We start from the raw sequence: 25,740 nt of genomic DNA on the forward strand, positions 1-25,740 counted from the left end.
TGATTGCTTGATTGATCGCCTAAAGCTGATCCCCCCCCCTCCCCCTCCCCCTCCCCCTCCCCCCTTTATATAGCTTTAGGAGGAGGGGCTCTCTCCAACTCCTCTTAGGAGATTATCCTCAAAAATAGAAAGTCCTAATCAGTTTTGATCTAATCCTATCCTATCTCTTATCTAATAATCTCAATCCTCTTATCCTTCTAGAATTACATTTGAAATTTAAATCTGATGGGACTCTTCATTTTTGAATTCGAGTTGGGCTTTTTTAATAAATTGAGCTGCTACAAGGCATTTCTACGAATTGGGCTTCAGCTGTGAACTGGACTTCTCTACGAATTTTCTCCAAATTTGGGCCCGATTTTGACCTCGATGTAGGCCGAATCTGTCAAAACCCAAAACACAAAAGTTGTATATTTCTCCCTTATCTTTCCGGTGCATCTTGAATCATCCCAATCGGAGTCCGGGTTTGAATGTTATGCCCAGATTACTGAATGGTGCCGAAACTGTGCAAAATCGTCCGATTAGCCTTGTTTTCCTCCTGTCGCCATCTTGCTTGCCCTGAATCGAAATACAAGAGTAATGAGTCCAATTAGGTGCTAATTTAATGTAAATGAATGAATATTTGAGGATAAAAATATGATACTTTTTATTCCCATCACCAACTTAGGACAAGAAAACAGGGCTGTTGTAAAGAACATACTGAAATACCCATGAAGGACTAAAGACTATTGTCTTGTCTTCAATGTCTTTAATGGTAGTTCACTACAAATGGTCGTATATACAGATATTGATTTCTAATCTGATCTAGATGATAAAAAATCTACATTTGGGATCCTATGTAGTGATTTAGAAAACTAGTCAATCACCGAGGCCAAGTACATAGTTGTAACTGAGGCTGCCAAATAAGTAGTATGGATGAAGAAATTCATCTAAGAATTTAGAGTCATACCACATCACCAATTCCACTATTGTGTGATATCCAGATTCAGAATTTAGCATTAGTGGAAAATGTGACAAACCCATTAACAAAGCCACTCACACAAAAAGTGTTTGAGAAACACGTGGATAGTATGAGACTAAGGCTTATCCGACTAAACCTAAGTGCAAGTGGGAGCTGTTAGACAGTATATGCCCTTAACTCCAATCAAATTGATGTATATAAACATTTTTTTGTAAATGAATAAAGTATATTATTGTTTCATGTTAACATTGGTATGTTTCTGTGTATTACCCCTTAAATTGAACACTTAAGAGATTCATGCTAGTTTAAAATGTTCTTAGCCAATGGATAGATTTAGGAAGTTTATCCTGACAAGACTGACACTGGCATGCTACCAAAGAGTTGGAGCAACTTCTCTTATCTACTAAGGTTAGACCCCAGGCACAATCAGTGGGTGTTTATTAAAAGCACTATACTCGGACCAATTTCTAGTTGCCCTAGACTTTGGAGATAGATGGATGGGCAAAACTGAAAAGTTACACATAACCCCAAACTTAATTATGGTATTACACTAAGTGTTGGACTGAGCTATTTTTGATATGCTAACCAATGAGATCCATTAAGGGTCAAATACCTAGGTATGTTGGGGTAATCTAAGAATTCACCTGAGTAGGTGATCATAATGATAAGATTGACCTGTTTGTCGTATAAAGTGAATATCAGGGTTTACACTCTCTCTAATGAAAACCTAAACTGCTAGCAATGAATTTCACCTATGTTTGGAATCTGGTTTTATAAAAGTATTTATATGTTATATATTACTATTTTATTAAAAAGGTTTACAAAAGATTTTAATAATTGGATCCATCTTAACAGGACGTGTGGCACAGCACCTTGCATCCAAGGAAGAGGTCCTTCCTTGTTGGGCAATGTTATTGATCATTACGGGTCGAGAGTAGGGGTCATCATTTCAACCCGGCCCGGCCTGACCCACACAAGGCCGACCCGGAATTCCGGGCTTGGGCCTAGGTTTTGTGTTCAGGCCTGGCCCAAGCCCAGGCCCACATCAGGCCTATAAACTTTAGGGTCGGGCTTGGGCTTAATACTTTAAGTCCAGTCCGAGCCTGGCCCGACTCGTATATATTTAAACTTAGACATTTTGTGTATAATGTATACATATATATACATGTCATTTTACATTAGATTATATATTTTATATAAATATTATAGCATGACACATTAAATTTATATTATATGTAATATTTTATATTATATAATGTATAAAATAATTTTATATGCATGTTATGTCATTTAATATAAAATATTATAGATATGTAATGTTTTATATATGGAAGACATTGGCCCAAAATCAAGCCCAGCCTGGCCCGGGCCCTGTAGACCTGAGATTAGGGCTTATGTTTTAGGTCCAGAACCCCGGCCCGGGCCTATGCTATAGCCTTTATCATTAGTGCAAAGCCCAACTTGGGCCCAGCTCAACCCAGCCTGTGATCACCCCTAGTCGAGAAGTTGAGTGTAAGAGACCATTATAAGGTTGATTACCTGATGGGCTTTGTCTTACATGAGTCTATTATCCTTGGGTCTTCATAGGCTGGATTAATCCAATGATCATTTAGGTGTAAATGTTGAAACCAAATTGGACCAATGCTGATTGGGTTAGGGGTTCATTGCCTTGAGAAGTTAATTCAGCCTAGCCTCTTTTAGAGGTTCGGCCAAACCCATATGGGCTCATGTGAGATCATTGTGGGGTCTTATGCTATACAATGTCAAGCCTAAAGTGGCCATGCAACACCGCCGTGAACCTTTGAAGTAAATGGGCTTGAGGCCCAAAATTAATAACATTAATTAAACCTTTTAAGTTATCATGTGCTTTCGGTCAAATTTGGGTTTGGTATTGGGTATGGAGCACCTATCCTCTCAAGAGGATAAGGTTTATCTTTTAATAGAGTTTAGATCCAAATCAGATTTGAATAATCTCCTAATTATATTAGAAGAGTACTCCATATGGAGATAAAAGAGAAGAGGGCGAACTAGACTAGGAGTCTTCACACTCTTGCTCTCTCTTCTTCTCTCTTGTCTTCCAAGAAACCCTAATTTAACCTAGGGCTTTCAAGAACTAATTTTTTATTAGTTTTTCTTCTAATTACAAGAAAAACGTTGAGGAAGATTAGGCTCACTCACCCCATTCGATTCAAGCAAGTTGGATAGTAGTTTTGGAGAAAACAGTGTTGCTAAACCGGCTTCACCTATTTTTATGACTGATTTGGGCATGAACTTCTACCTTGGGATTTGTTTTTGTGGTATCCATATCAATTATAATTTTCCCTTTTGATTTGGTTTTAAATCTGGTCCAATTCAGTACAATATTAATTCAGAAAAACGCAGTTTTTTCAAAACACTGAGAAATCGGTTCCTAAAAGGGTTAAAAAATTTTTGAAATTTCGCCCAGCCATCTAACATGGTTCGACCATCCATAAGATGGACTCTAATCCTCCAACATATTTGTCACTCCCCCCAAAGTATAGGGTACCTATCTGTAATTTACCGTATTTAATGAAAACCACAAAATTATTAAATGTTCATCCAGTAACTGACATTACTCTAAATTCTAATATACTTAGTAGAAACACAAAAAAAGCTAAATGTTAGTAAAAATATATATAATTCCTTTATACATGAAACTAAATAACTATAACGCTTCAAACATTAAAATTGAAAGTTCAAAGGAATCCAAAACCCTAAAATACCAACCAACATGATAGTCCACATTCAAACTGAAATTCAACAAACACGTGAAGAAACAAAACCCACCAAAAAAGATTCTTGACTTTGAGATGTTGAGATCCATTCCACCAAATTAAATCCCAATTTCCAATCCTCTATAGAATTTTCACTCCAAAACTAAAAGTTTCCCAACAATCAGCAAAACAATTTCAAACCAACTCTTTCTATTAAATGTAAAATAAACCATGGAAGCAATTAAGCAAATGCAAAAGAGAGCTGATCTACTCCTCATAGAGCGCACCTCACACCGACCTCACAGCATGTCCTGGTCGTACATCAGGAACATCTGTTTGTATTTATTATTCATAGGGAAATATTCCCAATACATGATGGGATTTGGTTGTGAGGTCGGTGTGAGGCGTGATCTGTGATGAGTAGATCCCAATTCACCTACAACACGATTATTTTTCATGCTGTAGACAACATCTGTTTTTATGTAAGGCCCATTTTTCATTCTGAAAGGAATGGGTCCCCATGGCAAGAATTTCATACCCAACACCATTCAATCTCATTTGAAAGAATGATGCCTATGGCAGCGAATCAAACATGGGCCTTAGTCCCCATGGAATGAGAAAAAACCGTAAAAAAATACATAAAATGCAGGTTTCAGAAAGAAGAGAAAGAGGTCCATATGAGCATTGCGGTGGACTCTTGGCCTAAACTTTCACAAAAGACAAAATGAGTGAACTTTTATAAAATAAAAAGAGTATGCCAATCATCCATCCTCTTCCATTTCATACAAAATATACTCCTAAGCTTGGTAACCATCATCCAGTCTCATTTGTTCCACTACACCATTCAGCATCATATATATTTCCACTGATTTAGGATGTGACGTATCATGAGCTATAAACCTATGCAGGGTGCCGTCGACCTCTACAAAGCTACAACCTGGAGATTTCTTAACCCCTCTCTTTTCCATGGCTTCTCTTAATGTCCTAGCCTCATTCCACCGCCGAGCAACAGCATACATGTTCGATAAGCCAACATATCTACCATCATGATCCGGCTCCAACTCAATAAGCCCCCTTCCTACTTCTTCTGCAAGATCAAATTTTCCATGGGTTATGCATCCACTAAGTAAAGCACCTAAAGTCGATGAGCTTGGCTCAACAGGCATTTTACTTACGAACTGGAATGCCTCATCCAATTGACCTGCACGCCCTAGAACGTCCACCATACAAGAATAGTGTTCACTCTTAGGTGTCATGCCATGTTTACCAAGAGAGTTAAAGAAGTACCAAGCTTGCTCTACAAGTCCTCCATGAGCACATGCGCTCAATAAGCATAGATAAGTAATCTCGTCTGGGGCAATCCCTAGATTTTGCATATCTGTAAACAATTCAAGTGACTCTTTAACTAATCCATGAGTAGCAAGACCTCCAATCATAGCATTCCAAATCAACACATCTGTCTGATGAACTGAGACCCCATTGAACACCAATAAAGCTTCTTCAATCGCACCACACTTGGCATACATGTCCACTAGGGAAGTCCGTAATGTCAAACTCAAAGGCAACGCATTGTCCTTCACATACTGGTGCATCATTCTTCCTTGCTCGAGGGCACCCAAATGAGCGCAGGCACACAGCACGCTAACCATAGTAACCTCATTTGCCTCTGGCCCCACGAACCGCATCCTGTTAAAGATGGTTAAGGCCTCCCTATGGTCCCCGGCCTTAACATACCCATCAATCAAAGAGCTCCAAGATACAACATCCCTTTCAGGCATGGATTCAAATATAACACGAGCTGCGACCAGATCACCGCACTTGGCGTAGCCATCAATGATGGCGTTCCACGAGACCAAGCTCCTCTGTGGCATTTCCTCAAACAATTTCTGAGCAGAAGCTATGTCGTTACAAGATGCGTACATATGAATCAAAGAATTCCCAACAAAGCGATCCATTTCAAACCCAGCCTTAAAAATGCAGCTATGTATCGCCAAACCAAGCCGGAGTGATGATAAGCGCGCAGATGCTTTTGCTAGGAAGGGGAAGGTTAAATGATCGGGAGAGACTCCAACACGCAACATTTGGGTGAAAACAGAAATGGACCGGTTTGGGTTCTTGCTTCTCGAGTAACCCCTTATAACAGTGTTCCAATTGAAGATGGTTGGATTCGACAGATGACGAAAGACCTGATAGGAGTAATCGATATCGCCGGAATTTGAGATAGCAGAGAAAGAAAGAATTCTTGTTGTGAAAGATTCGACTTCGGAGAGTCCCAAAGCAATAATTAATGCATGTATTTGCTTCAATTCTGCCATTGATTTGCATCGATCAAGCAACGATATTAACGTGTGATTTGGATTTTGGCTTGTGCTAAGCCATGAGCGCTTCACCATTTACTAATTAAAAAAATTACAATCAGAAGAAGAATGAACGCATTTACAGAAGGACAAAGCGAATTTCACTCTAATCGCAGCGGTGTGTGTTTGTTAGCCAGGTATATAGATAGGTGGCAAATACGAGTTTCGGCCGTATCGTATCGGCACTCGAAACGGCCGAAACTCTATTTTTTTTAGTTTTTTTTCAAAGTTTGGTTTTTTGGAAAGCTTATAACCAGTTTTTTATTATTAAAAAAAGAACAGGCATTTCGGACCATATCGTTTTTAAAAGATACGATATGATATGCCCGGTACGGGGCATATCATATCGATACTTTGAACCATGGCCCGCCTTCTGGCAAATGGCAATCAGGTGGCCCAGTCTGAAATTCGGATCAGCTGCAAACAGTGTCGCATGGACCGGGATCGGAGCAGTTGAACCATGACATGCGACGTTGGCCGGTTCGATTTTATCTCAATAATTGTCTTTGATTAAAAACTAGTGAATGACCCCCTACTATTTACAAGAAAGTTCAATATATATATATATTGAAGAGAATTAGTTTTCAATTTTAAAACTATTTGATAATGCCAATTATATAAATTTGTAGTCTTCGTTACAAAAATAATAACTTTATATACAATGTTGAACATTTTATACATGAAATAGTCTAATGAAAGTTATATTAAAAATAATAAAATCACAGTAGATAAGAAAAAAGAATAATTGTCATATAATGAAAGAAAATAAAAATCATTTGTAGTATCCTATTTCTACTAACAAATATGTGCTTTCATGAAATTGTCTTCTTTTAGTTGCTTTAACAATGATAATAATCGATAATAATCTTCAAATCCATTCGCAATCTTGACATAATGATCAGTCCTCTGCACTTTCAAAGTTCTTATTGTTTCTAATATCTTGGTTATAATAAGTGTGTAATATATTAATATTCCTTTAACATGTAAAAGTTGCTTGTATGTAATATCATTAACATATAAGATCTTACCTCAGAATCTAATCCCGCACAAATTTTTTTTTCTCAGAGGACTTTCAATGATAGTAGTTGGTCCAGTAATCGTAGATTCACTTTTAGTATGTTTCATTTCAACACTATTGTCAACTATGAAAACTTTGGAAACTATCAGGTCTGCATTTTGATATTGCAAATTAAATGATGAAATTTTGATTTGAAATACAACAGTCGATCAATCACTCCATCAAAAATTGTAGTCAATAATTCATCCCCATTTTCCTATAATGAATTGAAATTATAATAAATATCATATGATATGATAATATCGAATCTAAAAAATATGAAAAAAAATACTTCCTTAACAGTCTGTTTGCTTTGTGAGAATGGGATAGAAAAATAGGAATATTCTTCAAAGATTCCTATTTTCCCACGTTTGTTTTGAGCGAAATGATGAGATGCGATGAGAACTAGGTTCTCAATTTTTAGGATGCGGGGTCTCACCAAATAGGTGTGACCCCACTGCGAAAATTTTATCGAAGGGAGGCAACCATCTTCTTCTCAGCGTCGTCTTCTTCTCAACTGTCGTCCAACAATCTTCTCACTGGTGCCCTCTCCGTCGATCTTTCTTGAAGGTAAGCTCATATTTGGGTTCCTCTTATGATTTCCATTCGTTTCTATACCATTTTTACCTATTTTCATGAATGAGCTCCACACGAGATTTTGCCAATGCCTAGAGTCATCTATGGTCATCCAAATCCAAAAATACGTCCGATCTACCAATGAAGGCATTTATTTTAACATCGAAGCTCAAAATCTATCATCTGGTATTTGCCTTTTTCTAGATCTGTTGTTTTTTCTAGACCTGTGTTTTTTTCTAGATCTGCAATGTGTTATATATTTGTTTCAAAGTTGTCGTTAGATCTAGTGATGTTGGTTTCGAATACATTTGTCTATGTTAGATTTCTTGTGTTGTAGATTTGTTTTAGGTCTGTTGTAGATTTGTTCTCAAATACATTCATCCTCTTCTCAATAATGCTCGAACTCATATCTATATCTTTTCTTTTTGTTGTGTTTCAGGTTATCTCAGGCAACCCAAGGGGTTTTCAAGCTAAAATGTACTACATCTCAATCAACCCACGCAAGGGGTTTTCATGTTTTGTAGTGGAGTAGTATATACTGATTTGGGTATTGAATACTTTTTGCAAATGATGATGAATAACAGTAGTATATGCTGGTTTGGGTGTTCTTTTCTCAATAATACTCTATATTTAGCAGCAGTTTCTTGAATCAAGCTTTACATAGTAGTATATGCTGATGATGAATAGCAGTAGTATATGATCTATTTATGATCATGACCATTGATTTGATTGTAATTGATGCGTAATGCTTACATCATCAGCAACTAGTAGCATATGCTGATGATGAATAGCAGTAGTATATGATCTATTTATGATCATGACCATTGATGCGTAATGCTTACACTAGCAAGTGCACTAGCTGATCAAGTAATAAAGTGATGAGTAGAGTATCGTTCCCACGAGGATTTATACAACAACTACTAGTACTACTTCTGCCATTTATTATCTGATAAATCGAATTCTTGACCTAGTCAAAATCCTAATTCCTAACTTGTAACCTATCCTAACCAATTCGGATCAAAGACCTTTTATGCAATCAAGAAAACAAGTTGTATGTGAACACTACAGATTCGGTCCAGCAATCAATTCTCAAGGTTATTCAGTTGAATTGGGATTCATCCATGGTCTAGTGAAACCCTAATGACATGAACAGCCTCTCTCGAGCGCATGCTCATTCTATCCATGAGTGATGATTCTTATATCTCTATCAAGAATCTAATCCCCATGCATGCATTAAGATCAGGAATTTGAAGGGCATCATTTCAGATTTGAATGAACACCAACCGAATCCTACAAGTTATCTCTAAATTGTATTAAATTCAGTTCTTAATTAGCAGATCGGATTATCTAAACTCTTTCTCAAGCAATTCAGACAGTCCAAGATTCAAGAACAATTCGGCCACAGCTATAGAAAATTATCTAAACTCTTTCTCAAGCAATTTAGACAGTCCAAGATTCAAGATCAATTCGGCCAAGCTATTCTAACATTTAAAAACCCTAATAAAGAAACATCATGAATGAATCCAATCAATCGAATAACCCTAGAAAACTAATTACAGATCTGAATTCTCATGAAACATTGTTCAATTACTAACAAGAAAGAGAAATTAATGGACAAGATTGCATGAAACCCTAGCTGAATTCGTTTACCACTTGCGCAGAACCAAAGAAGAAGACAACCTAGAGTCTTGATTGTTCTTCGATCTCCTTGAATGGCTTCTTCTCCAATTTCGAATTCAGCAATCTTCTCTTCTCTCCTCCTCTTGCTTCTCTCTTCTCTTAATTTGCAAAAAGTGGTTCAAACCCTTTTCTCCCCTTTCTCTTCTCTTTTTATAGTGTTCTCTTCAGCCCTCTCTCTCTTCTAAAAGGTTGTCACCCTTGGGAGCTCTCCTTGGGCTTGAACTTGAGCTACAATTGGGCCTCCCACTTGGTGGGCCGAATGGTCACCCTTGGGGAGGTTCGGCTAGGCTCTCTCCTTGGGTTCCCCCATAGAGTGCTGCATGGACCTTACTTCTATATGGGCCGAATTGCCCTCCTTAGGATTCTCGGTTGGGCCTTTCTTCTAACTGGGCCGAATTCCTTCCACTTTTGCCCCTTTTACATGGTTTTATGCTATCTTCCCTCTAAACTGGTCCACATTCTTAATTTTCTGAAATCAACCTAAATTAGGGTAAGAAACTATACAAATCAGCTGAAAGGGATGGTACAATCCATCGTATGGACGCCAAAACAGTTGCGGAATGGGTGAGCGAATTTCAAAAATTTTCTACCTACCTTTCAACTAGGAATCGCATTCCCTAATTTTAGAATCAAGATTCAAGGATCCTAACCAGAACCGAACCAAATCTGAACCAAAAGAGAAGGGAGTAATTATACCTGATCCAGAGAAATAATATCTCCCAAAGTTGGTGTTCACACCCAAAGAAGGCACCAAGATCTACTCCTGCTGAAGATGACACAGCAACTGTGGAACAGAACCAACAGAGTGCGTTCTACACACAGAATCCTTCACAAGAATCCTTTGGATGACAATGAGCACCAAACAGAATCAGGCTTTCAACAAAGACTGATATCAAGAACTTTTCTTGATCTTTCTCTGACAAAGAAAACGAACTGCAATAGATAGTGGCGGCTGCAACTGGAGGGAGCTAGAGAAGAAGATGGCGAACTGCTTTTCTTCTCTAGGGTTTCTGAAATCCTATCTCACAAAACTGTAGGGTGTGTTCTGTGTAAATCCCCTAGATTCTTGTAATTCGAATAGGGTTTCCTCTAGTTGCTTAATGATTAAGAAAAGATCTCCTGATCATATCAGGAATTGCCCATGTCCAAATATGTATTTGGATTAGAACTCTTCTTAATCCTATCTGCAGATTAGATAAGGTTTTTGGTCTCATCCTAATCTCAGATCCGCCCCTTGTTAATGACTGGTCAAATCAGTCCAGTTCGAAATGGGCTTTAGGCCCCAATAAGAATCAAGTGCTCAAAAGTCTTCCAAACTTCTGCCCAGTTGGGCTTCTTTGTATGGCGTGGGACCCAAGCATTGATCTACACAGCAGCCACATGGGTTCGGCTGAGCCTCTGTTATAAGGCCTGGCCGAATTCACTAGAGAGCCCAGTGAACCCTCTGAGCCCATCATATGGACCCTATGGGCCCAACACCTACACTAAGTGGTCCTGGGCCAAGCCATCTTATAAAAACCCAGGGACTATGGGCAGGTGCAAGATTAGCCCATCAGGTATTATCCCAAATGGCCTTACACTTCACCTCTCAGCCCATAATGATCAAGCACTGCCCGACAAGAGAGGACCTCTCCCTCGGCTGCAAGGAACAGTGCTGCACTCTCTACTTACATGGATCCCGGGAATTAAAACCATTTGCAAATATTTTGAAACCATACTTAAATATATATCATATATATAAATTTTGCAAAACAAAATTCCAATGATTGAAATCAACTGCCGGCAGTTTGGTTTCCATTAGAGAGAGTGCATCCCCGATGATTACATTTGTTCGACAAAGGGGCTGATCCCGTCAATATGATAACCCACTCAGATGAATTCTCAGACTATCCCAACATACCCAGGTTTTGACCCCCGCTAAGGATCTCACTGATTGGCATATCAAAAACAGCCCTATCCAACACCTAGTGCAGTACCATAATCGGGTCTAGGGGTCAAGTGTAACTTTTCAGTTTTGCCCATCAATCTCTAAGGTCCAGGGCAATACTGGAAATCTGGTCCGGTTCAAGGGTTCAAGTATCCTACACTGCATGTGCCTTGGGTCTCACCTTGGCGGTTGAGACAAGCCACCCCAACAGTTGGCAGCACACCAGTGTCAGCCTTGGCAGGATAAATCTCCCCAGACTTATTCAACGGCTGTGAACATTTAAAACCAACACAAGTCTCATTAAGTGTCCAGTTTTAGGGTCTTACACACAGAAGTATACCACACAACATGAATCAAACATGTAATTCATTTATTTACATTAAATATCAAAAGTACATCAAAACTGATTAAAGCTAAGGGCATACAAAAACTGTCCAACAACTCCCACTTGCACTTAGGTCCAATCTAGTACAAGCCGGAGTCCCATACTTTCCACGTGTTTCTCAAACACCTTCTGTGTGAGTGGCTTAGTTAATGGGTCTGCCACATAATCTGCTGATGCTACCTTCTGAATCAGGATGTCCCCTCTACCAACGATCTCCCGCAGTACATGGTACTTCCTCTCGATGTGCTTTGACTTTGAGTGGGCCCTAGGCTCCTTAGCCTAGGCGATCGCTCCATTGTTGTCACACAACAACAGGATGGGTGATGTGTTGGACAGAATCACTCCTAATTCGTGAACGAACTTCTTCATCCACACAGCTTCCTTGGCAGCTTCGCTTGTGGCAATGTACTCGGCTTCGGTTGTGGAGTCTGTCGTGAACCCCTGTTTGCTGCTTTTCCAGCAGACAGCACACGATCCTATCGTGAAAACATACCTAGATGTAGACTTTCTATCATCTGGATCTGATTGGAAATCGGCATCAGTATACCCCAGAATTTGTAGTGAACTACCATCGAATACCAGACAAAACTCTTTTGTCCTTCGAAGGTATTTAAGTATTATTTTATTTTTTATATCTTCTTAATCTATTTTAATGCTAGTAAGATGCATATTTAGCACTCATCAGTTAGGAAGTCACCACTGCTATTTTTTTTGGTGAAAATGCAATTTCATTACTCACACACTGTAATTTCACGTATTTACTAAAACCTATCTTATGATTAAAACACCTCTATGATTTGCAACCGTTTTATATAATCAACCTTCTTATCAAGGACCTTGGTCACATAAACTCTTAAAAAACGAGTTTAACATATGAATGATCATAAATCCTGGGTTTTTATTCCAAAAATTCCTTAACAATTGTTTATAACACACGCAGTCTATGCCTTCTTCAAATTCTCTAATCTAATCCTGTTTTGTAGATCCAGATCTACAACAACAAGAGAGATCATTGGTAGATTAAAGATACAGAAGAAACAAAATATGACAAACACCTTTTCTAGTTTGATACAGAGAAATTAAAAAAAAAAAAAAGGCTTATAGTGCTTGAGATCCAATAAGCTTTGTTAATCCAAAAGTAATGGCCATAGCCAACCACCCACCAATTAGAACCCTGAAACAAGCCCTCCCCACCGGTGCCTTTCCTATGGCCGCCCCTAGACCTCCAAATACCAACAACGCCAAACTGGAGACTGCAACCACCACCCCCAGCCTCACTCTGTATTCTTTGATGAAGGACGCGGCCAGCAGCGGAACCATAGCTCCGATGGCAAAGGTGAGGGTGGACGCTGCCGCAGCCAGGAATGGATTCGGTAGTTTCTCCTTCTTGTTTTCTTCATTGCTCTCGCTGCCATCTCTCGATCTGTTCTCTCTTTTCATCTGAGCCACTTCTATGTCCAATTGCGAGTAAACCGAGACAAATTCTCCTATCGCCATACTGCATGCTCCGGCGACCAATCCGGCAAAGCCGGTAATGATCATCGCTTTCGCATCTTGTTTCACCGCGCCAACACCCATCATTAGTGATGCGGTTGAGACCAGCCCATCGTTTGCACCAAGCACTGCGGCTCGGAGCCACTGGGCTCTTTGGGTGTAGTCGAAATCCTTCACTTCGGCTTTCTGTCCTTCAACATCGTTGCTGTGGACGGCCAGTTTGGCGTCGTTGAGGGTTGGTTGATCTGCAGAGTCACAGACTGCCATGGAGGAGAAAAATGGAAAGAAAATTCTGAACCGTCTAAGGTGGATGAATGGAAGATGAAAGGCGTGTGGAAGACACACGCCCCTTTTGGGTATTTATTGAAAAAGAATCTTATGTCGCGTGGTAATGATGGAGACAGGTGGGGACTCTTTATTAATTATTTTAATGGATTTTTTTTTTTTTTTCTTATCAATGGGTTCCGTTCTCTGTGCTTAATTTAATAGTTTTATTGGAAACTTACTTGAACATCTCCTCTGATTTTTGTGAAACATTTAAAAATGGAAGATGAAAGGCGTGTGGAAGACACACGCCCCCTTTGGCTAAACCGTCATTCTCCCTTTAAACTTTTACTTTGAATTCTCTTAATTCACACCCCCCCACCGAGTTGCATTTAAGGCCCCATTCGTTTTCGTTTTTCATTTAATGCCCCTCGAGTTGGCAATTTTTCCATTTTGAGGAAACTTATTTATTCACCTAATAGATAGGAATCAATGTTTTTAAAATTGGACTGGACTGGATGGTCGGATTGGAAAAACAGGAACTAGTCAGCTCATTGGTTCTGTTTAACCCCCAAATCACTTTTTGGCCAAAACAGTTGATTTGGTCTAAATCGCTGACCCAGTCGGTCGAACCGTCAAACTGTTTGACTCTAGAATGGTTTTTGGCCGTTTTTGGGTTTTCAATTTTTTTAATTTTTCTATCAAAGCAGGCTGTCCGTTTGGACTGGACGGCTGGACCGCTTGACCCAGGAACCAAACCCTAAAATGGTTCCATGTCCAATCCAATTTTAAAAACCTTGATAGGGATACCTAGAAAAATAAATATTCCCTAATCTCCACATAAATCTGATAAAAGAACAAGGAATCTTTTATCAATAGGAATCAAAATCATATTAACCTAACTTCCCCTCTCAAAATTGTCAAATAGTTCAGGAATAGTGTAAGTAATTTGCCTTATTTAGTATTATTTGAGAGTTTTTAAATCCAAACCTCTCAGCCTTTCAAATTCACTAGGGATGATGTCACAAGTGGGCAACTTACCAAATTGGCGTGTGGTTAATAGAGATGGCTTTTCAGAGTAAAGATTTAGGTGGCATTGAAAGGAGTACAAATCCAAATATGTATAACGCAAATGCATACAAAATAGTATAAAATACAAGGTTTTGCACTCTACATATTTATATTTCATCCCAACTAAGCCTAATGTTTGAAAATAATATATTCTTCTATTTTTTAAAGCTGTTGTAATAATAAAAGGATAGAGGACATTTTAATCATTATGAACCATCTAAAACACCTTTTTCGACAAGGTTGATAAAATTCAAGATGGCCCACCCCTATACCAAGAGGTAAAGTTTGGAATTAAAATAAAATGAATTATTTGAAATACATCTAAAAATGTTTGGCACATGGGCCACCACCAAGTCTACATATACCTATTGTCAATTTCCAGCTGCACCTCTAACCAAGTTTACATGTACCTATTCTCAATTATATTTCCAATTGCATGGTTTAGATGTTGAGTCAAACGAGACCTAACTTTTGCAATTCATTTTTTTTCGGAGAATGAGTGTTCAGCACACCCTAAGAATTTTTAGCCCCATAATACAGTTGGAGTAGGTGCCAGCTCGGAATTGATGTTGATACACAAGTATTGGTGTTTTAGGGTGGGGTATTAGTCATTTTGAATTGTATAGGGTTGTAGTGGAATTCAGAATTATGCAATGTGTAGTGCAGTGTATTTTTTCATTTTTATTTTCTTTTCAATATCATTCCTGTTTCAATGTTGTCGAACGTCACGCCTTAATAAATTATTCAAAAAATGTGATTAATGATTAAATTAAAAAAAAATCAAAAATAAAAAGTGGTGCTGCTCGATTCGAGGTGGTGCACAAACCGAGGTAGGTAATCAGATAGTCCTTGCCAACAATCAAGAAAGGATGTCAGAGGCCCGAAGAGTTATCCCTGAGTAGATACTCTGACGCTCAAGTTAGTAGGTGGTGAGGTTGATTGTCGGGCCGAGCAATAAGGGTGTTGGTCTGAGCAGAGTAACGGTATGGATCCTAGAAGTTCGAATCCCTTACCTTGAGCAGGAGATGGTAATAGCATAGCGCTGAGGTCTTTGGGATAGAGCCCTATTCCCTAGTGGAGTTGCCCTCATCCCTCCTCCTATCCTTGGTCGTGCTTATCTGTGTGACGTGTACCTGTCGTGGCTAAGAGGATAAGATAGGGGGCTATGGTAATAGCATAGCGCGGTCACGGCCGTGGAGTTGGTGTATGCCGCGAAGCTGGTCGGGCCGTGTTGACGTGGTCGGGGTGATCGGGCGATGATTGGGCGGCCATGTGTCATCTAAGGCTCGCTCAACCAAGATCCAAACACCACTCCCCCAGTTCTGAAGTTGAGGAATGAAGTGCTCGACAGGGTGCTTTATTTCTCGGTTGAGGAACTCCAAGTTGAAGTCCTGGTTGAGTGTTTTGTCTGCTTCGTATTCCTCGGCACTTGGCGGAGCTTGTCATCCGCACAATGTGGATTATGGCTGAGGAGTTCTTCGATCGTCGGCAATGGAACTTCGAGAATTCTAACTTCAGAATCTGAACACCACTCCCCTTGAGAATTCTAACTTTGGAATCCGAACACGACTCCCACAGTTCCGAAGTCGAGGAGCTAAGCTGGGCTTCTCTAATGCTTGGCTGTGCTGCATCACAAAAGGACTCTTCATTCTTCAGCTAAGGAACTTGCACTCAAAATAGGGATCAGAGAGACTGGGATGGATGACCCGGGGAGGTCACTCTGATGCTTAAGTCAGTATTCTTGTTGTGGTTGCGAGCTAAAGTTGAGTGCTAGAGAGCTTAAATGTAAGTAATCGCATGTACCTAGACCTTGGAGGGATTGATGCCCTTATATAGCTGAGCTATCATGGATCTCTCGAAACGGTTCTGGGATATGCGGCCTGAGTGGACAAGATCCGTTTTTGCTTTAGTCAGGGAGTAAGGTATCAGTCAATGAAATTTATCATCGCCGCCCGATCCAGGCAGGGAGAGGATAAGGCCTGTCGTTACGCGATGTGATCCTGTGATGTTCGGAGTCTACTAGGAAGCTTCTAGAATCGATTTCGTGTCACTTCGGTTCCTGGGCCCCAAACTTGATTAGGCGCCGAGGTGACTCTATGCCGAGTTGACCTTATGCCGAAGTGGCATTATGCCAAGGTGGTGTTATTACGAAGTAGCGTTATACCTAGCTGGCATTATGCCGAGGTGGCCGAACATCTGAACTCTGTAAACTGCTGACTAGGCTCCCCTTGCTGAGTTGTTATTCTACAGGAAGATCGCGTCCACGTGACCTTTACTTACTAGGTCGTGCCAATCTACCCTTCATTAATTGCCCCCCACTCCTTGTGCCAAGGGTCCTGACCCGGTGCGGGGAGTTCATGACGAGCCTAGGTGGATTTGGCACGAAGTCTATGTGATGTGGAGGGTGGATCATTGGTCGGACCTGTTCGACCGTTCGGTTCAACTAGGAAGTGACTCAGATCGTGTATCAGGTACCCACGAACGTCAAGCCGATTATACTCTCCACGGACATCAAAATGCATGCTAAACCGATTTCAACCTTGGGAGGCATGCAACCAGTTTTCCTAGGAGTCGTTGGATCGTGTTGATCTTGACCATTGATTTTTGGATATACTAGTTATAAATAGGGGCCAAAGGGCCCATTTTCTTCACCATAAATCTGTTAATCCGAAATCCTTGAGGTCACATTCAAGTATCCTAGTTCGGTGTTAGCTATTTCTGGGTCCGATGTCTTCTTGCTTTATTCGGTCTTCTTTTGGTGAGTCTGTCTCCCTTTGCTTTTTGATTCTATTGTCCTTTCCATTAGTATGTCTAGTCTTAGCTTAGATAGTCCTCTAGATGGCGAGTCCGCTAGGGCCGAATTGGGTACCTCGGCAAAGACCACAGAGCCTCATCTTGCCGTGGTGGGCACTTCGGCATAGGATGTGGACCCCAATCCGTCCGAGGTGGACTCACCTCAGCGAGAGCGAGAAGCTTCTGAAAAATCAGCCTCCACTTCGCACCGAGGTCACCTGCCAAATAGCTTCGGCCCGTCAATAATGATAGCGGATAGGCTCCTACCCTTAGTAGCTCGGTACAGACTCCCCAATGACTTCGTATATAGTATTCCGTAAGGCAACTTTCCTTTGGATCATTGCCACAACAAGATTGTGGTCTTCGAGGAGCAGCTCGTAGTCGGGCTGCATCTTCCACTCCACCCTTTCATAGTCGAAGTCGTTAAGTTCTTTGACATTGCCATAGACCAGTTGCACCCGAACTCCATTCGTAACATCGTAGGTACCATTTCCCTTTTCCACAATTACAATCGTCTCCTAGACCTCAACATCTTCTCTTCGATCCTTTCTGTCAAGAAGAACTCATCCTGCGTTCTACCCGAGCACAGGCGAAGTTACTATTTGTCTCCTCGCCCCGGGTACAAGCTGTTGCACAAGCTCCCTAGCAAGGTCTCGGCCTGGAAGAGGCACTACTTCGTGGTCCGCAACACCGATGGGTGGCCTTTCTCGACTCATTGGAGGGCAGCCATCCAAGACCCCGGCGTCAGACTGGACCTGAAGACAAGGAAGGAGGTATGATCTTAGGTGAAGCTCGGCCTGAAGTTCGAAAACTTCGTGACCGAGGAGAAACTCGTGCAAGTTGGCCTAAGCCCTCTTGGTAGGTCGCTATTTGTTGTACTTTTTCCCGTTTGTTTTACTTCGGTGTTGTACCTGACTTAGTTCGTTACTTGCCACACTTGCCATGGATGACATCCCTATTGATGAGCTCTTTAGGAGCATGCAAAAGGAGAAGAAGAAGAGGGCCTCCAAGAAGGCTCGCCTCCAACTTGAGACTACCACCACCGAGGTCGCCACCTCTACGCCTGATCACCCACCCATTGCCGAACATCCTCTCGTAATTGATTTGGTTGAAGAGGACTCGAACAAAGCCACTCCACCCCGCGTACCCAAGGAGACCATGTCTTTAGAGCCCGTTCCAACGACCGCCACCTCTTCGGGCAGAGATACTTTGGCCCATAGCATTTTGACTCCGATATTTGGCCTTCTCAAGAGCAAGGACGCGGTGTTTTCCAAGGAGGTCACTCGTTGGGCTGACTTACCGGTTGCTCAGCTCAGGGCCCGAGCGGCCACGCATTGTATGGTGGTATGTACTCAAACTTACCCTTCAAGTTGCCTTATACTTAGATTTTTCTACATACTAATGCTTGTTTTCTTCTTTTGGTAGGTGAACTCCTCTATCCACGCCTTGGCCTACCAGTCCGAGGTGAACTTAAAGCAAGCTCTCGAAGCCGAGTAGTCTTCCCGAAGTGCCCACTCCAAATAGGAGCAAAATATTTCTAAGTGTAGATTACTCCCGAGCTGGCAAGCTCAATACAAATAGGAATAATCTAATCATCATTGTACGCTAGGGTGAACAGACACTGTAGGGTACATGCCCAACCTATCTATGTCTGGGTTACTTCACCTTGCCCATGCCAAAGCAATTGGGTTTTAATGAGCCTGTACCGAAGAGGCAACCGGGTCTTAAGCTACCTATGCTGAGGAGGCAACTAGGACTTCTATCATGCCGATGTCTCTTGTTAGCTCGACACCATAGCCCTTAGGCTTTTGGGAGTGACTCATAGTCCCCTCTCCAGCTCGTCGTCTTTTTGACCAGCTCGGTGGTCACATGGACTAATCTATACTTAGAGTTGTTGACTCATACGTAGTACCTTCTTAGGTTGTTGATGTTCCATGCTCGAGGTACCTGCTTCCCTTCCAAAGTCTCAAGCTCATACGTGCCTTTCCCGTACACCCATCTTATATGGTACGGACATTCCCAATTCAGTCCGAGCTTACCCACGTCGGGCTCAGGTACCATAACTTTGCGGAGGACTAGATTGCCAACATGAAACTACCGCTTCTTGGCCTGAGCGTTATAGTACCGAGCTACTCTCTACTGGTATGCCACAGTCCGGATGTAGGCCAAGTCTTGCACCTCCTCTACTAGGTCCAGGTTGGTACAGAGCTCGTCATTGTTTGCTTACTCATCATAAGCCTCAAGTCACAATGTGGGTACTTCGATCTCTGTCAGGATCACTGCCTCATCACCATATGTGAGGTTGAAGGGGGTCTCACCCGTCGCGGTCTTGATGGTAGTCCAGTAGGCCCAAAGAACACTAGGCAGCTCGTCCACCCACAACCATTTAGCTCACGCAAGGCAAGCTTTCAGTCTGCGGAGGATAGCCCTATTTGTCACTTCGGCCTGCCCGTTTGCTTGTGGATATGCTACCAAAGTGAAGTTCTGCTTAATCCCCATCTCGGCGCACCAATTCTGGAATTTGATGTCTTCAAATTGCTTCCCGTTATCCGAAATCAAGACTTTGGGCAATCCGAAATGGCACACGATGTTTTTCCAAAAGAAATTTTCCACGTTCCGGGCTGTAATGCTTACTAACAGTTCGGCTTCCACCCACTTCGTGAAGTAGTCTACTGCCACAACCAAGAACTTCCTCTGCCCAGTTGTCGGCGGAAAAGGATTGAGGATGTCGATTCCCCACTACGCGAAGGGCCACAGGCTAGTAAGATACCTCAAATCGGCAACAGGTTGATGGAGGATGTTGGCATGCCTCTGACATCTATCGCATTTCTTGACAAGCTCTAGTGTGTCTACTTTAATTGTGGGATAATAGTAGCCCTACCTTAATGCCTTTTGGGCAAGGGCCCTACCTTCCAAGTGTCCTCCGCATAAACCTTCATGGATATCATGAAGTACAAGCTCAGCTTTTGAGGGTCACAGGCAACGTAGGTAGGGGAGCGTGAAGGATCTCCTGTATAGTTGTCCGTCTATGAGGATGTACCGGGCCGATTGATGCTCTACCCTCCGAGCTGCATTGCATTATGCAGGTAGGGTCCCATGGAGCAGTCAATCAACGAACGGGTCAATCCAGCTCAGTTCCGCTTGCAACACAGGAGCGACCTCTTCTGCCCCCCTGAGAATGCTAGGCCGAGGTAGGTCCTCTATGTACACAGCCCGCAAAGTGTTGTCGCTTGTGCTTGCTAGTCATGATAAAGCGTCGACCTCAGTGTTCTCGGAACTCAGAATTTGCCTGATGAAGCAAGAGTTGAAGCCTGGTAGAATCTCTCTGACTTTGGTTAAGTAGGCTGCCATAGTCGAGTCACGAGCTTCATAGTCACTATTGACTTGGTTAACCACCAGTTGAGAGTCACTACAGACGATGAGGTGCTTTATTCCCATTTTCTTTGCTAAGTTGAGCCCGACAATTAGCGCCTCATTGTTTGACGCATCGAATCCGAACTAGAGAGCGTACTCCAGCTTCACCTCGCTTGGGTCGTACAATATCAGTCCCGCACCACTTCCTCGCTGGTTGGATGAGCCGTCAATGTGGAGGATCTAGGGCTCCTCATGCCATGTCGGTACTGCTCTGACCGGGACTAGTGCCGCACTGGTTGAAACCTCCGGCGTGCGAGAGGGATCAATCAGTTCAGGGGCCGGTGTGTTGAACGTGCATTCTGCTACAAAGTTTGCCAAAACTTGGGCTTTGATTGCTGGCCGTGGCTCGAACCGGATGTCGTACTCGCTAAGCTCGATGGACCATTTCATCAATCTCCTAGACACCTCAGGCTTAAGTAGGATATGCCTCAGAGGCCTATCCGTAAGGTTGATGATGGTATGGGCTTGGAAGTATGGACGTAATTTCCGAGTTGATACCACTAATGCGTACGCCAGCTTCTCGATGTCGGGGTATCTGGTTTCTGCATCCTGCAACACTTTACTTACATAGTAGACGGGTCATTGAACCCAGTCTACTTCTCTGATTAGTTCCGAGCTGACTACCTCGTCACTCACGAAGAGGTATAGCTTCAACACATCTCCTTCCTCAGGTCGGGTTAAAACTGGGGCTGTACTTAGGTACCTTTTCAGCTCATCAGACGCAAGCTGGCATTCTTTAGTCCATTCGAAAGTCTCATTCTTTTTAATTGCTTTAAAAAGGGGAGGCACCGACCTACCGACTTAGGGCTGCTACCCGGCCAGTCAGCCTCTGGACTTCTTTTATTTTCTGAGGTGGTCTCATATCTTGGATTCACTTTATTTTTTTGGGGTTCGCTTCGATACCACGTTGGTTGACTATGTAGCCTAAGAATTTACCCAAAGTAACTCCGAAGACACACTTATTCGGATTTAATTTCATATTATATTTTTTTTTAAATTTGAAAAACAACATCTAAATCGTTAATTAAAGATCTAGAGAATTGGGTCTTCACGACCATGTCGTCAACATAACACTCCACTTTATTGCCAATCAAAGGTTCAAAAATTTTGTTTACAAGTCGCTTGAAAGTTGCTCCAGCGTTTTTGACTGTCACGGGGGTAGTTCTATAGCGGAAGAAACCCGTGCGGCGTCCTGGCCAAGGCAGGCCAGGACAAGCCTTTCTGCGCTTAGAGGCTAGGAGTTGCCCAATGGGATGGCTCCACCAACGTCAGTAGCACTGGATCATGACCTCAAGTCCAATGGCCGGGGCACTCTCCTGGCTCAGACCGGTCCATGGGAGGCGCCGCTTACGTGCTAAAGGGGGACAACCATCATGGAAGGCGACCATGCGCCGATTAGGTGACTTGGCACCGTTGTGAAGGGTCTCCTGTATGCCGGTGATGACAGGCACCTGTGTGCCCTGATGATAGGCAACCGCTTGGGCCGGAACACACCCGTGCGCTAAGGGCAACGGGGTAGCTCACTCAGCTTGGGCAAGGGGCTGGCGAAGTGAAGGGACATGCTTGAGCCAGGCCCGCATGCCAAGCCTCCCTTGAGTATCGGTAGCGCAGTGCCGGTCCAACACTGTCCCCATGAGCAAGTGTGCGCCCATGAGGAACCCTGGTAGCCATGCTAGCCGTTAACCAGGGCCGCCCCGCAAGGGGATGAAGGTCTAGGAGTGCCAAGGTTAGGCACCCAAGGAGGTCGACCACCCCTCCTCAAAGAGTACGTTAAGCTTCTGGTGGTCTGCCTGAAGATGACATCAGTTCTCCCAAAAATCTTACAGGCGAAAATGACGGGCATGTCCCTAACGTAAGCCTGCCAAGCGTAGGCAAGGCTAAGCTTGTGCTGAACCGTAACAGGCTCCCCCACTCAATCCATTGTCGTCCTCGACAATGGGTCTTCCTCGTGAATGGGCGTCTGTGTCCCGCGCCATTCACTTCCTTGCCAGTTCCAGGGCTCGTCTGGCTAGCCCGGGTCTTGCCTATGTTGGTGTCCATTTATGGGGACGGAACCATTTCACCATGCCGGCCTGCCTGGACTTCACCCCTTGTGTCGAGGTTACTCAAACCGCGCAATGGCTATGCCGTTGACTGTGAAAGAAGGGCCCTCGAAGAAATGTGTGTGGTGCTTCGCGGAGGTCCGCCCCATGTATCATCTTACCTCAAGGCTCAACCGTCTTCTTGGTAGCTTTTCCGTGATGCTACCGAACACGTTGATAGGTCTACTCCTCATGTTGGCGATGACACGGGTACCCTTTCACCATGCTGGCCTGCCGACTTCACCTCGCCCTGCGCGGGTTACTCAAACCTAGCCATGGCTTATGCTCTCTGGGCCCTCGAAACTACGCTTCGCCTCGCCGACTCGAGCTACATCTTCACTCCGAGGGGGCCCCACTGCTGCTGCCTCAAGGAGACCTGACCGCTTCAAACGCGAGAGTGGCAACTTTTACCCATGAGTTACCGAACATGCACTCGCCTTGAGATAAGCTTCTACTGCTGCAAGTGTTCAACCTGAAAACTGAGCATGTCCACCTAAAACTTTGCTGGTGTAGGGCCGCCATGCTCCAACGGCTAGCGTAATCGCATTCCTAACAAGGCCCACGCGTCTGCCCCCGCATGAGGACAACAACCAATGCGTCTGCACCCGCAAGGGAAGCTGTTTTAGGGTCATTGGAATGGGAACGCGAACATTGAATGGCCTCTTGATAGGCCTGATCTGAATTCTACTCAGGTAGTGTACCCACATTCCTATCAAGGCTCACGCGTCTGCCACCGCATGAGGACAACAACCAAAGCGTCTGCAACCGCAAGGGAAGCTGTTTTAATGTCATTGGAATGGGGACACGAACAATGAAATGGCCTCTTGTCAGGCCTGATCTGAGTTCTGCTCGATCCTGGGTGGAGGTGACTAGGGACCGCACCCCACAAAATGCTGCTTGTCGAAATGACCGCTTCAACTGGCTCTGGGCTAATCTGCTGAAAACCAACTGCTGTTGCAATTAGCCAACTTGCTCTGATACCAACTGTCACGGGGGTAGTTCTACAGCGGAAGAAACCCGTGCGGCGTCCTGGCCAAGGCAGGCCAGGACAAGCCTTTCTGCGCTTAGAGGCTAGGAGTTGCCCGATGGGATGGCTCCACCAACGTCAGTAGCACTGGATCATGACCTCAAGTCCAATGGCCGGGGCACTCTCCTGGCTCAGACCGGTCCATGGGAGGCGCTGCTTACGTGCTAAAGGGGGACAACCATCATGGAAGGCGACCATGCGCCGATTAGGTGACTTGGCACCGTTGTGAAGGGTCTCCTGTATGCCGGTGATGACAGGCACCTGTGTGCCCTGATGATAGGCAACCGCTTGGGCCGGAACACACCCGTGCACTAAGGGCAACGGGGTAGCTCACTCAGCTTGGGCAAGGGGCTGGCGAAGTGAAGGGACATGCTTGAGCCAGGCCTGCATGCCAAGCCTCCCTTGAGTATCGGTAGCGCAGTGCCGGTCCAACACTGTCCCCATGAGCAAGTGTGCGCCCATGAAGAACCCTGGTAGCCATGCTAGCCGTTAACCAGGGCCGCCCCGCAAGGGGATGAAGGTCTAGGAGTGCCAAGGTTAGGCACCCAAGGAGGTCGACCACCCCTCCTCAAAGAGTACGTTAAGCTTCTGGTGGTCTGCCTGAAGATGACATCAGTTCTCCCAAAAATCTTACAGGCGAAAATGACGGGCATGTCCCTAACGTAAGCCTGCCAAGCGTAGGCAAGGCTATGCCTGTGCTGAACCGTAACAAAAGGGCATAACTTTATAACAGTATAGCCCAAGTTCGGTTACAAAAGCAGCTTTGTCTTGGTCAGCTGTGTCCATCCTAATTTGATTGTAGCCGGAGTAGGCGTCCATGAAACTCAACAACTTGTGCCCTGAGGTCATGTCTACTAAGCGGTCAATTTTGGGCAGGGGGAAGCAATCCTTTGGGCAGGCTCTGTTCAGGTCAGTGTAGTCGACGCATATGCGCCACTTGCCATCGACTTTCTTCATGAGCACTGGGTTTGCGACCCAGCTCGGGTAGTGGACCTCCCTAATGAAGTCTACAGTGAGGAGCTTCTCGACCTCCTCATCGACTACCCACTACCTCTCCGGGGCGAGGTTGCGTTTTCTTTGTCTAACTGGCCTAACTAGAGTGTCCACATTAAGTTTGTGAGTTATGACGCTATGGTCAATTCCGGGCATAACTTTATAACAGTATAGCCCAAGTTCGGTTACAAAAGCAGCTTTGTCTTGGTCAGCTGTGTCCATCCTAATTTGATTGTAGCCGGAGTAGGCGTCCATGAAACTCAACAACTTGTGCCCTGAGGTCATGTCTACTAGGCAGTCAATTTTGGGCAAGGGGAAGCAATCCTTTGGGCAGGCTCTGTTCAGGTCAGTGTAGTCGACGCATATGCGCCACTTGCCATCGACTTTCTTCATGAGCACTGGGTTTGCGATCCAGCTCGGGTAGTGGACCTCCCTAATGAAGTCTACAGTGAGGAGCTTCTCGACCTCCTCATCGACTACCCACTACCTCTCCGGGGTGAGGTTGCGTTTTCTTTGTCTAACTGGCCTAACTAGAGTGTCCACATTAAGTTTGTGAGTTATGACGCTATGGTCAATTCCGGGCATTTCTGCCGCGGACCAGGCAAAAACATCTAAATTGTTCAGTAAAAAACTTACTAGCTGAGTTTGGAGCGGTTTTCTTACTAGTGCACCGATCTGGAGAATGTTGGTCGGTTTGGTCTCGGACACCGGTATGTGGACCATCTCATCCATCGGGGCAGTTCACTCCTCACTGTAGTCTACTGGTCGCTCTAGTTCGACGTCTTCTACCAATTTTGCCTTTCCTTTGAGGGCAGCCACATAAAACCTCTAGGACTCAAGCTAGTCGCCTCGTACTACCCCCACTCCATAATTCATTGGGAACTTCATCGCAAGATAGTAAGTTGACACTATTGCGCATAAAACATGC

At 43.6% G+C, this 25,740-nt stretch overlaps 1 protein-coding gene and 1 pseudogene across 1 annotated transcript; both read right to left on the bottom strand.

Annotated features, from left to right (window-relative positions):
* Positions 1–4,408: 4,408 nt before the first annotated feature.
* On the bottom strand, positions 4,409–6,161 carry LOC104587842 (Pentatricopeptide repeat (PPR) superfamily protein). The gene has a single exon (XM_010245590.3). It carries the CDS (start codon positions 6,084–6,086, stop codon positions 4,491–4,493), a length of 1,596 nt encoding a protein of 531 aa, XP_010243892.1. The 5' UTR covers positions 6,087–6,161; the 3' UTR covers positions 4,409–4,490.
* A 6,405-nt stretch (positions 6,162–12,566) lies between these two features.
* LOC104587844 (vacuolar iron transporter homolog 4 pseudogene) lies at positions 12,567–13,512 on the bottom strand (annotated as a pseudogene).
* Positions 13,513–25,740: the final 12,228 nt, after the last annotated feature.

Source organism: Nelumbo nucifera, chromosome 5 (genome assembly GCF_055504915.1).
Source record: "Nelumbo nucifera cultivar China Antique chromosome 5, China Antique-T2T, whole genome shotgun sequence".
Lineage (NCBI taxonomy): Eukaryota > Viridiplantae > Streptophyta > Magnoliopsida > Proteales > Nelumbonaceae > Nelumbo > Nelumbo nucifera.